The 13,130-nt window shown below is 41.9% G+C and overlaps 1 protein-coding gene across 7 annotated transcripts in view; it reads left to right on the top strand.

The window, feature by feature from the left end:
- The window catches only part of RNF216 (ring finger protein 216), a 141,956-nt gene that overhangs the window by 45,506 nt on the left and 83,320 nt on the right, over nucleotides 1-13,130 (top strand). For all 7 annotated transcript variants that reach the window (XM_040634735.1, XM_040634737.1, XM_040634736.1 and 4 more), the window contains exons 8-11: nucleotides 4,048-4,162; nucleotides 7,845-7,984; nucleotides 11,982-12,032; nucleotides 12,952-13,089. In XM_040634735.1, coding sequence (XP_040490669.1) covers nucleotides 4,048-4,162; nucleotides 7,845-7,984; nucleotides 11,982-12,032; nucleotides 12,952-13,089 — 444 coding nt within the window. The remainder of the gene's footprint in view (nucleotides 1-4,047; nucleotides 4,163-7,844; nucleotides 7,985-11,981; nucleotides 12,033-12,951; nucleotides 13,090-13,130) is intronic.

The following is a 13,130-nucleotide window of genomic DNA, read 5'->3' as shown; positions in this document are numbered from 1 at the left end:
ATGCTGAAGCTCCCTTCCTCACCCACTTTCTCTCTTTTCTGGACACAGCTCGACTCTTATCTGTTTTGGTTTTTTTCCTGGTACTTACCTCCACATTTATGAACACATGCTTATGCTTGATTAGTTTTAGAAATTACTTTAGTTTTCTCCTATGGTAGATGGGGCTCTAGATGTTACGCACCCATATACATTTACCTTTTCAATATACAGTTTTTGTTCAATCTGTTTTTAAAGTTTTTATCATTATGACTGGAAATGTTCACTGCTAGGGCAAGTAAGGTGTATGATAATGTCTCCTTTCTTGCATTTTCTTTTTTTCTTGGAGTTAAAATTGGTTGCCTCCATCTTTTCTTTGCTTTTTTGTTTTTGTTTCTTTGTTTTTTGATGCTGTGGCTGTTTTTTCGTGGCCGGCAACTCTAAAACACTGTTCTCATCACAGTTTGCCTGTTGTCAAACCTGTCCATCAGTCCTCAGTTCATTTTTTTCTCTTCCTCCTCCATGCCTGTGTATAGCTGTCCACTTGGGAGTTCCCTTTGCCTTTGGACAAAGCTTGATTCTCTGTGTTTTAGATCCTGACAACTTTCTCTGTCTTGGTTTACACACTCAAACTTGGCTAGTAGTTCCCCTGGGTTGAAAATTATTTCTCTGCCAAGTTTTTCCTCAATAATCCTGCCACAGATGTAACTGTCTCTTTCATTCAGACAGCATGTTGAGTGCCTACTGTGGGCCATGCACTGGGAAAATCACAGTGAACAGTGCAAGGCCCCTTCCCTTGTGGAGCTTAATACTAGTGGACAGTGTCCTCTACTTTAATCACCCCTTAACTTCTGTTCTCTGACATGTGCTCATTCTGAGGGTCTGCACTCCCCAGCCTCCCCAGATTTCTCCCTTGTGTACTTTAATCATCACCTCCGTCTCCTTACAGGTGACAACGTCTGCATTTTTGGAACTGACACCTCCACCAGGCTCCACAGAGGAGTCTGTGACCACTCCTCAGCTTTTGTTTCATCAGATACGCATTGTAGTATTTCTAGGTCATCCCTTAAAGGAGTTTTTGCCATCGTCAAGATATCCTAGCAGACTGTATCCTTGGTTCTCAGAACCAGTACCTTGAGTGGGGATTGATTTGGGAATGTGAGCAAGCTGGAGGGAGAAATGCCAGATAAGTGTAAAAGGAAAAATTATCTTCAGTATCTGTTGTTCCTGTGTTCCTCCTGGTAGGTTTTTTTGAGTACTTTGTGATAGTTTTCAGACAGACCCTGAAGACAATGGCATCTGTAGAACACAAATTAGCTTCCTTCCAAAGAGCCTTCAGTCCCTCTGAGAAGATTAAAACGGTGTGACGAGTGTTACAAAAGAGCAAATAAAGGTACATGAGAGCACTAGGAAAGAAAGGAGGGTGTCATTTGAACAGGATCTTAAGGGAAAGATGTTTTCGCTAGAGAAATCTTACGTGCAGAGGCAAAAAAGAGTAACCATGTTGCCTTTGGGTAGGTGTGAATTATAACTAGCAGTTCTCGAAAGAGAAGAACTCTGATTTATAATTGTATTTGATCTATTTAACTAGATCTTTAGTTAAGATAAGGAATGGTTGTCGTAACCCCTGAAGTAAGATTTTGGAGGCTCCTTTAAGTTGTCGGCAACATTTGTTTTAAGATAAAATTTTCCTGACAAAGGGCCAGTATGGATTTTTTTCCTTCTAACTAGAAATAGTATTTAAATGGGACCAAGGTAATGACCTCATTTCATCTCCAGACAGGAGGGGAATGTGGTTGAAGACCCAGTGGGCTACCAGTTACAAGCTCTGAGTTCACATTCCTATTTCTTTAGTTGCTGATAAATGACATTTACCCTTTTAATCACCTCATTTATAAAATTCTGGTTATCATAACTTGTCCTGCCTTTTTTCCTGGGTTTTTGCAAATAGACCTGGTTCAAGGATGAAGTGTTCACCTCTAGGTAAAACTTGGTAGAAATTAGTGGTCTTGCCGCAGAGTACAAACATATGACTTTAAGATTGGGACCTAAGGGTTTGTGGGGAACACTTCGGATAGTCCGCACTCCAGAAAGAAGAAACAAAGCAAGGGAGGATGTTGATCAGGGAGATGAAGAGGTAGTAGGGTGACTTCTGTTGGCCGCCTCTTGGTGGGTTTCCCTGAACCGCTCTGTGAGGACAGGGTGATGTCAAAGAGAGGAAGGAGCCTTAGTTCTGCGACTGGCCTGAATTCGTATCCTAGCTTTAATTAATTTGACTGGGGGCAGGGTTCTTGTCTATAAGTCTTGCTTCCCTCTGCTGTGAAAGAACCCCTCCCTAAGAGGGTTGCTGTGAGAATCACATGACCTGAGGGATTGCCAGACCCACACAGAGTGCTTCACTCACAGAGGTATATAAACACATGGTGATTCCCTTCCTGTTCCCAAACTTGAGAGCTTTGGAAAAGGGGGGTTAGAAGGTAGATGAAGATGGAAGGATGAGCTGTCCCTCTTCTCTAGCTAAAATACTTATTTTCTCTTGCTTTCATTTTACCAGAGGGACACACAGCTGTTTTCCTAAGATAAACATTCAGAGTGTGACTTACTAGCAACATTCCTGTGACACATAGATACCCCTGTAACGTTTTATTACTCACCATGAGTATGAAATGCAAACCATGCAGGTTGCCAGGGATACAGCCTGGACTTTGGTCACCTTCTCTGTCCTCCAGAAGCCCATCGTCCACTGGAGGGGATGACATGAAACAGAGTCAAATAAGTGTATCATTACTGTTATCAGCCTTTCAAACAAAAATGTAAGGTACTTGGAAAGAATGTAGCAGGAGGACCTAGGGTGGACCAAAAGGCTCCAGGAGGGCCTCCCTGAGCAAGAGACATTTAACCATAAACCTGAGTGTTCTATAAGTAGGAGTTCAGTAGGGGAAGTTTGAGGGGTGTCCTTTCCTGGGATGAAGAATACTGTAGAGGAGCTAATTCGGAGGGAAAGGATCATGAATTCAGCCTGGGAAGCATTGAGTTGCCAGCCTGTTCAGTGAAGCTTGTGAAACATCCAAGTACAAAGAATTCATTTGGGTGCTTGAATGGCCAAAAGAGGTGGGATCGTGAGGGTCATCAGCAGATGCAGGGTGACCTCGCCAGCCTGGATGAGGTAGGCACAGAGAGAGAGCCGAGACTGCCTGGAGGCCTCCCAGCATGTAAAGACCAAGTGGTGAAAGGGTGGCAAGGAGGAGTGGGCAGAGAGGAGGCAGGACGCCAGGAGCGGGGAGCAGTCAGTGTTATGAGTAGTGCCTAGAGACCAGGTGAGATGAGGACTGAGACCTAGGGGCTGGAGTTTGCCTCCTGTTCCCAAGTAGATAAGCTAGTGGCTTCAGTGGCCGAGTGGAGGGAGTTGGGAAATGCACATAAGGGGTGAGGAAAAAACATGGACAGATGGCCCCTTTGACCAGTTTGGGCTGGGGTGTGGTGGCTGGTACCTGAACGGGGAAGGAGGCTAGGGGAGGAGTGATTTTTTTTTTTTTTTTTTAAGATGGCAAAGATGAGCACATTGAAATGTTAATTGGAAAGATTTAAAAAAGAGAGAAGCTGAGGGTACAGAAGAAAAGGGATTATCACTGGCATAAGACTTTTGCCCTCCAATGTGCTGTACAAAAAGGGGACGCAGTGAAGCCACAAGGAATATGGGAGTATTGGAAAGCGGATGGGGGAGTGTTGGCCAGAGGTATGCCATTTAGAGTCTGCCTGTAGAGTCTGACTCGCCAGCCATCTCTTCGGTGACCTACCCTCTACGTAGCCAAGGAGGGCTTGCACACTTGCTGTTTTCTTATGTTGCCCTTTGTCAGTAAGCGTTTGGTTCTGCCCTCGTAGCAGTTTATGAAAGTCAGAAATAGAAAATAACAAAACACTCCCTGTTCGTTTTGCTGCAGCCTATTTCTGGTAAGCTATGCAGGGGACCTAGCTGAAACTGTGAGTCAGAATGAGATTTGGGGTTGCCGGGGTTTCCTGTGTTCTTGTGTCGCGTTTACAACAGTCACTTTTCTGTTTCTCAATTTTTAGGCCTTTTCTGATGCCATTAAAAAATGGCAGGAGCTATCGCCAGAAACCAGTGGAAAAAGAAAAAAGAGAAAAGAAATGAATCAGTATTCTTACATAGATTTCAAGTTTGAACAAGGTAATGGCCAGCCTTGAGTTTTGCTGACAGTGTGTGAAGCGGCTGTGCGGAGCCCTCTCCTTCCCACACAGCCTGTAAAGGCCGCTGTGGCAGGCCACCCTGCCAGACCAGCCCAAGGACTGACTGCATGGCCTGCTTTGGGGACACATCCGTATGTTTAGGAAGTGGCTGTGGTTGCCACCCTCCTCCTTTCTGCCTAGGGTACACCATGACCAGAACACTGTGTGCAGTGGCAAAGAACTCACGTGGGAAAGTGTTTGGGGACACACTCAAGCTGAGGGGTGGGGGGTTGGTCTTGAAGGTTTGACAAGAATTAGCTTTATCTCTGGTAAAATTACCTAGACCAGAGATTAATTGCTCACTGCAGAGGTGTCCCTCGTGCACCTGAGAGAGTGGCTTCTGCACAGGAAAAGCCAGCAGCTCCTGAACAGCCGCTCATGTGCTGAACGGTCTGTTACTGATGACATAACTGCTGAGAGCCCTTCCAGAGACACCCCCGGGGTAAACATGTTGAATTTTACATCAAATCTGATCTGAGTTGCTTATGTCCGAGAAGAGAGCCCACTGTAACTTTTTCTGTACATTATGTCATAAATAGGAATATTTTCCTTTTGCTTTCTCTTACTTGTCTTTCTTTTAAATCTGTAGTTATATAACTTGATTTCAGGTTTGACTAAATGGAAAATCTGTGAGGTAACCATAGATTTGGAAAGTTTTTGGGGTTCTCAGCTCCTCAGGATCTAAAAGGAAACCCCTAGGCTCTGACTCCTGAGGTCCCCGAGCTAGTCTGTGGTGCAGTGCTCTCCTGCCCTGACGTTCTCACAGGTCTGCCAAAGAATGAGAAAGTGGGGGCAGTGTGTAGGTGGTTCTTCATTCAGCTAAATTTATCCAGTTTAGACTCGGCATCCCAAATACAGTCATTCCATATTTGTTTCTGTCAGTGGTCAAGAGAAAAGAAAGTATCACTTTGCAAGATGGTCCACTCCTTTGTTGGTCAACTCTGTCTTTTAGAAATTTCTTTCGAAATGGACCTTCCTGAAATTTCTTGCCATGGGTGTAGTTCTTGTCTCTCAAAAGACTTGGAATCTGTTGCTGCTTTGTCTTTCTGACTGCCCTTCTCGTGTGCCTCCTCTAGGTTGTCAGAATCTTTGAAAGTCCGGATGAGCAGAGTACTCCAGATGAGTCTGCTGTGTAGAGACAACACACAGCATTAATATTTACGGCTAACAGACACACTTAACCTTCCTTGACAGCAATTTACAAGTATAAAATAGTCTAAGAGTCCTCCATCTGTTCCAGGAATCTAATTTTTCACCTTTTTGTCCATTTTTCTACCCAAGCACCATTATTTGGGTTATACGTTGCTCAGCTCAAACAAGGAGTCGGGATTCTCCCTTCACTGTCCTTTTTATGATTTTATGAGCTGACCAGTAGACAGTCTTCTCATGAAGAGTCTGGGTAGAATCTGGATGTAGACTAAGCATCAGTAAAAAATACAACATACCATCTCACAAGGCTGACCAAGAAAAAAGAAGATACAAATTACCAGTATCAGGAAGGAGTTTTCACCTTTTATAGGGGATCTCATCCCTCCAAACAGCCAACGCAGAATACCATGAACAACTTTACACACACAAATCTGACAACTTAAATGGACCAATTCCTCAAAAAACACAAAATACCAAGACTTACACATGTTTAAATAATTTAGATAGCCCTGTAGCTCTCAAGGAAATTGAATTCATTATTTTAAGTCTCCAAAAAAAAAACATTTCCAGCCTCATTTGGTTTCACTGGAAAATTCTTCTAAAAAAGTTTGAAAGAATTAACACTAATTCTACATAGTAGCTTCTAGAAAATAAAAGAGTAGGAAGCACTGTCCAATTCATTTTATGAAGTCAGTATTAACCCAGATAACAAAAGCAAAGACAGCACAAAAAACTACAGACCCAATATCCCTCATGAATAGACATGTAGAAATCGTTAACAAAATATCAGCGAGTAGAAGTTAGCAATATATTAAAAAAAATATGTGCCGTGGGCAAGTCAGGTGTATTCCAGTGGTGCAAGGCTGGTTTAATATTTTGAGGAACAGTCAGTATAATCCACCGTATTAACAGGTTAAAGAAGGAGAATTACATGACCATATTAATTGATGCAGAAAAGGCGTTTAACAATATCTAACACCTATTCATGATTAAAACTCAGAAAATTACGAGCTTGAGAGGAGCTACTTCAGCTTGATAACATCTACAAGAAAACTCTAAAGCTAATATTGTATTTAGTGGTGAATTCTTTCCCCCTAAATCAGAAATGGGGGAAGGATGTCTTCTGTTTACTGCTGTTCAGCATGAATTGGAAGTTATAGCTAATGAGGAAACTCCAAGGAATCTACTGAAAATACATCTTCTAGAATCATTAAATAAGTTCAGTATCATTGCAAGGTATAAGGTCAACCTACAAAAACTGATTATATGTCTACATATTGGCAATGAGTATGTGGAAATAAAGTACGGTACTATTTATAATTACTTCCCCTCCTATTAAATACTTGGTTTATATGTAACAAAACATGTATAAGACTTGTGATAAAAACTAGGAAACACTGAAGAAAGAGACCAAAGGTAGAAGTCAGTGGAGACCTGTTTTGTGATTATGGGTGGGAAGACTCAACATCGTAAGGATGTAAATCCTCCCCAAATTGATATACAGACCTACCATAACTCCTATGAAAATCCCAGCAAAACTTTTGGGTAGCTACAGGCAAATTTATCCTAGAATTTATATGGAAAGGCAAGGTACTAGAATAGCCAAAATAATTTTTGAAGAGAATGAACTGGGAGAAGTATCAGTAGAACCAGTAGGGTAAATATTAATAAAGCCAAAAGGTTTTATGAAGAAGAGACTTTAGAGAGTGAATAAAAGATCTGCATGGAATAGACAGTTTGCTAGAAAATACAAATGACCAAATCCACAGAAAGAAAAAAGCTGAACAGGCCAATTACATGTTCTGGTATTTATCATTCTGTTCTCTTTTATTCTGAATGTTACTTATTGTAGATTTAGATACTACTCTTTCAGCTTTTCTATATGAAGATTTTCAAAGTAAAAAGTTTAAAAAACGTTCATCAGACACACATGCACCTACCAGAATGGCTACAATTACAAGCTGACTGTATAGGTGATGAGGACATGGTATCACACACTGCCAGTGGAGGGAGCGTGTTTGGCACAACTGCTTTGGAAAACTGGTACTGTTTTCTTAAGCTTCAAATATGCATATCTGTGATCTAGCACTTCCACTCCTTCGTGTATGCTCTGCTGAATTACAGACACGTTCAGCAACCCTGTTCATAGTAACCCAAAACTATAAACCCAGCTGTCCTCAGTAGAATGAATAATAAAGTGTGGTATATTCACACAGTGCAATACTGCCAGGATAGGAGGGACCTTCCATTTGGAGCATAACAAGGAAAAAGAAAACATGAAAGTCAAAATATGTGCACAATAAGTTAGGGAGTGATAAGGAGCCGAATTTTCCCAAATGCAGACTCCGTTATTGGAGTCAGAAATGTACTGTTGGGGGGTGTGTGGGGGACTGGGCCACAGGAGCCTGGAATGGATGCCCTGGATTCCTCAGAACAGTTGTCTCCATGACTTTGCATTGTCACATGTCTTCTAGGCGACATAAAAATAGAAAAGAGGATGTTCTTTCTGGAAAATAAGCGGCGACATTGTAGGTCATACGACCGGCGTGCCCTTCTCCCGGCTGTGCAGCAAGAGCAGGAGTTCTATGAGCAGAAAATCAAAGAAATGGCAGAGGTAGGAGGATGGGTTTGGGGTGTGTTTCTGGCATTCTGGGTTGCTCTTAGGGCTTAATATAAAACTATCTTTTAAGATTTACATTTTCTTTGAAGCAGTTGGTTTGAATAAACTAATAAACTATAAAGCCTTTAAAAAAACAAAACTGGGTTTTGTAAGGATATTGACCAAAGTTCACCGTTCCATAAATCAGATTTATGTTAGAAACTTTTAATTGTGGAGTTTAGTGAGCATATCTATTTCACCTCGCTCAGCCTCTCATAACAGAACTGGAGAAAGATCCGCTCTTCAGTTAAATAAACTGTCAAATGTGCAAGACAGCCTCAGTGTATATGTACTGGTGGGTCACTACATATGTTCTAGACCAGTAGCTTTCACATTTGACCCATGAACCCCTGGGCTCCCCGAGACTGAGATCAGATCTCTTACCCTGATGAGACGTTATTTGCCTGTTTCACTTTGTTGAATTTGTCCCGACTCAACAGCAGCAGTGGTGCCTCACTATAAATGAGGTCGGTGGCCGCAGGCTGTACTAGTAATCTCTCTCTTCACCACCACGCACTCACATTTTAAAAAGAAGTCTGTGTTATCTAAAAATGGCCTTTGATGAGGGGCGCCTGGGTGGCACAGCGGTTGGGCTTCTGCCTTCGGCTCAGGGCGTGATCCCGACGTGGGATTGAGCCCCATGTCGGGCTCCTCCACTGGGAGCCTGCTTCTTCCTCTCCCACTCCCCCTGCTTGTGTTCCCTCTCTCGCTGGCAGTCTCTATCTCTGCCAAATAAATAAAATCTTTTTTAATAAATAAATAAATAAATAAATAAATAAATAAATAAATAAATAAAAATGCCTTTGATGAGAGGTGCCTGGGCAGCTCAGTTGGTTAAGCGTCTGACTCCTGATTTCAGGTCAGGTCATGATCTCAGGGTCTCGAGATTGGGCCCCACATCCAGCTCTGCACTGGGCGTGGAGCCTGCTTGAATCTCTTTCCTCTCCCCCTCCCCCCAATGCATGTGCGCACATGGTATCTCTCAAAAAATAATAAAAAATAAATAATGCCTTCGGTGAAACAGTAAAATTTATTCATTTTATCAAATTTTGACCCTTGAACACGTTACCTTTTCACTGCTCTGTGTGACAAAATGGGAAGTCCGCACAAAGTGTTTCTGCTGCATCCTGACTGTGATGGTGTCCTGAGAAGCCCCTGTGCCTTTGAGTTGCAAGCTTCCAAATGAGGTACCTTCCCCCCACCAAAGAACACTATTTCTACTTGAAAAAATGCTGACGGATAAATTGATTGTCCAGGAGTAGGCATTGGGCAGATGTAATCTCAAAAATGAAGTGATTATTTATGGCCAGTGATAAAATTCTAGACTCAAGCAGAAATTAGAACTTTTGATCCATCTGTCACAGTTACTTCTCATCTGTTACATTATAGTCTCTCGGTGTAGCTTGCACTTCAATGGATTTGGAACACGTGTGATTTTAGCCTGTAAAACACTGATTTGTGAGTTATGTCGGTCTTCCAGATGTTGGCACATTCCATGCACAGTATCAGAACATTGCAGTCATTAATTTCTCATCGGAAAAGTGTTAAAATTTGTGTTGGCAGGATGGTTCTTTGTAGTCATTATCCTCATCCATATTGTTCCATGTCTGGCCAGTGGTGTCCCCTTCGGGTCATTGCCTCTGTCCTGGCCTCAGTCGTTCTTGACCGCACCCCTCCTTTCTGGCACGCAGGGTGACCCAGGTTCAGTCTCTGCTTTTCCTGACCTGAACCTGGAATCACCAACCTCTCCAGTGCGCCTTATTTTCCTTTAGTGGGAATTCATACTGAGACTGCTGTTTCAAATTTGGTTTACGGGGGTTTTTTACTTCTTTCATTTTATATTTGTACTTCCTTTTATGCTAAAAATCTTGATTCTTCATAATATTAATATAATGACTTATTTTCTTTATTCTTTGTTATATACTTAATATTTCCAAAACAGCAGTCCACATTATTACCAATAAGGCTACTGAATACAGTTTAAGATTTATTTATAATTTTCTTATCAGATTATATCAGATTAGGAATATGAAATCAAAATATTATAAAGTCATTTGGAATAAGTCTATGTGGTTATGCCATTAAGCTGATAAACCAATGAAGTTTTGATACTATAAATGATAAACAAGTTTTCAAGTTTTAAGGTATTGGTTTTTTTGTTTTAAGATTTATTTATCTGAGGGAGAGAGTACGCAAGCAGGGGGAGGGGCCAAGGGAGAGGGAGAGAGAATCTCAAACAGACTCCCTGCTGAGCCTGACCTGGGCTCAGTCCCAAGACCCTGAGATCCTCGTGGCCTGAGCCGAAATCAAGAGTTGTACGCTTAACCAACTGAGGCACCCAGGCACCCCAGGAATTGGTTTTTTGTTTTTGTCTAATTTTGTTAATTATGTAAAATATTTTTGGTTCTGAAGTCAAAACTATAAAACAAGGAACAGAAAGATCTCCTCTCTGTCCTATCCCTTGCTCCCATGTCCCTTAACTCTCTCTGTACATAACCATTGTTTTTTTGTTTTGTTTGGGTTTTGCTTTTTGTTTTTTTAATATTTTTTTTATTTGAGAGAGAACACAAATGGTGGGGAGGGACAGAGGGAGAGGGAGTAGCAGACTCCCCACTGAGCAGAGAGCCCAACACAGGGCTCGATCCCAGGGCTCGGGAATCATGACCTGAGCTGAGTGTGTACACTTAACTGACTGAGCCACCCAGGCACCCCTTGGTTTTTGGTTTTTAGTTTTTTTTTTTTTAAGTTTATTTAAGTAATCTCTACCCAATGTAGGGCTCAGATTCACAACCCCAAGATCAAGAACCACATGCTCTTCCGACAGCCAGCCAGGTGCCCTTCTAAATATAACCGTTGTCAATAGTTTGGGTTGTCTTTCCTTACTTTTTGTAAAAGTGAATATAGGGAAGTGGGGGGTGTTGGGGTTTTTTTGGCTTTGCCTATTTTTCTTACCTGAAAGGTAGCACACTTTTCTGCTCTTTGCTTTTATTTATTTTTTTTTAAAGATTTTATTTTATTTATTTATTCGACAGAGATAGAGACAGCCAGCGAGAGAGGGAACACAAGCAGGGGGAGTGGGAGAGGAAGAAGCAGGCTCATAGCGGAGGAGCCTGATGTGGGGCTGGATCCCATAACGCCGGGATCACACCCTGAGCCGAAGGCAGACGCTTAACGGCTGTGCCACCCAGGCACCCCTGCTCTTTGCTTTTAAACTTAGCAATTCATCCTGATGGTCACTCTTAAACAAACCAGAGGTTTTTCTTTCCTTTTTAAAACTGCCTAGTGTGCCATTGTCTGCAGTAGCACTGTTGATTCGGTTATTCTCCTTGATTGACATCCAAGGTTGTTTCCATTGTTTTTTGCTATTATAAATAGTGCCATGGTAAATAACCTTGAGCATACCATATTTCCTATTTCTGCCCCGGAGTGTCTTTGGGATACATTCCTAGAAGTGCAATGGATGAATCAAAGTACCTAAATACTTAGGTAACGTGTTATATACTGCCAAGTTTTGTCCATAGTGGTTGTGTTGGTTTGCATTCTCAGCAGCAGTGTGCAGGAGTGCCTGCCTGTGTCACTCTAGCCTCACCAACAAAAGATGTTCTCAAACTTGGTTTTTACCCATTCGATTGATTGTTTGCTTATGCTGTTCTTTGCTATTCAGAAGTGCTTTTATGTACTCTCTTTCCCCTTATTCCTTCTACATTTTGAGTCCAATTCAAGAAAGCTTCCCCCATATTTTCTAGTATTTGTTTGGTTTCCTTTTTTATATTTAGCTTTCTGATGCATTTTACATTTACTCTGAGGTACCTTTTTAAGGTTAGTACTAAACTGTGTAACTGAAGAGATGATTATTCGTAGTAGAGTTCTTTTATGTTTATGGAAATAAATGTTAAATGTCTGTGGCATCTTTACTAAAGTTGTATCTGCATGTATTGTTTTTGTTCCTCAGCATGAAGACTTTTTGCTTGCCCTGCAGATGAATGAAGAACAGTATCAGAAGGTAGTTTGAAATCTCACTAATTGATTTATTTTGGATATTTATATGACCTGTTTCCCTTATCACTTCCTGGTGGCAAATTGGTTCCCATATAACCTCCTGTTGATCTGCTGGATTTATGGTTCAGCCAAGTTACAATTGGATGCTTGAATCATGATAGGCACTCCTAACCCCGGACTAGATCAGAATTGAAGCACAGATAACGACAGAGTTGTTTCTCTTAAAAAAAAACATTTCCTGGAATCCATTGAATAGATTTATAGAGGAAAATTTAGAATTTGGGGGTCAAAAAGTTAGAAGAAAGAGATACATCTAACCTCAGGACCAGGTGGCTTTTGTCTGCTATCTGCTGTCCTCCCCTCATGGCCTTTTCTAGCACGGTGGGAATGGACTGGGGGCTGGGTCTGTCTCTGCCCGTGAGAAGAGCGGGTTTCGTGGTGCTCACAGTACTGGAGGTTGCTGCTCTAGCCGGCTTCATGGTCCCTTAAGATACAGTGTGGACGGAGACACAACCCCCTCACACTCCTGCCTTCTAACAAGAAGAGCCAAATCCAACCTCAGAAGCTTTTCGGGATAACATCCCTCATGTCACTTGTCCCTGACTCTCATAGTCATATTAGCATCTGATTATAGATGTTCTACTTCTGCTGATAACATGGAACTCATGAGATGATCGCTTTATACAAAGGATGACTCCAAAGAATAAAAACCCTTGAAAATTCTCACTTATCTTTAGTTATATATTAATATTTATACTAGCACCTCAAACTGGATGTACAGAGCAGAAGACAGCTCATTGTTGTCTTACGGCTTCTAGAGGTAGCTTTTGACCTCAGCATGTGTTTGGGCATGGGGGACTGTGAAACCCAGCCGCCCCTCTGGTGCACTGTACGGCGTCTCATGCATCTCTGACGGCCCACAGGACGGCCAGCTGATTGAGTGCCGCTGCTGCTATGGGGAGTTTCCATTCGAGGAGCTTACACAATGTGCAGATGCTCACTTGTTCTGCAAAGAATGTCTCATCAGATATGCCCAAGAGGCGGTCTTTGGATCTGGAAAGGTAAGAATCATGTAATACGTACACACACAGGAAATGTTCAC

Source organism: Ursus maritimus, unplaced genomic scaffold (assembly GCF_017311325.1).
Source record: "Ursus maritimus isolate PB19 unplaced genomic scaffold, ASM1731132v1 scaffold_2, whole genome shotgun sequence".
Classification (NCBI taxonomy): Eukaryota; Metazoa; Chordata; class Mammalia; order Carnivora; family Ursidae; genus Ursus; species Ursus maritimus.
This window is presented reverse-complemented; position numbering and strand designations above follow the sequence as displayed.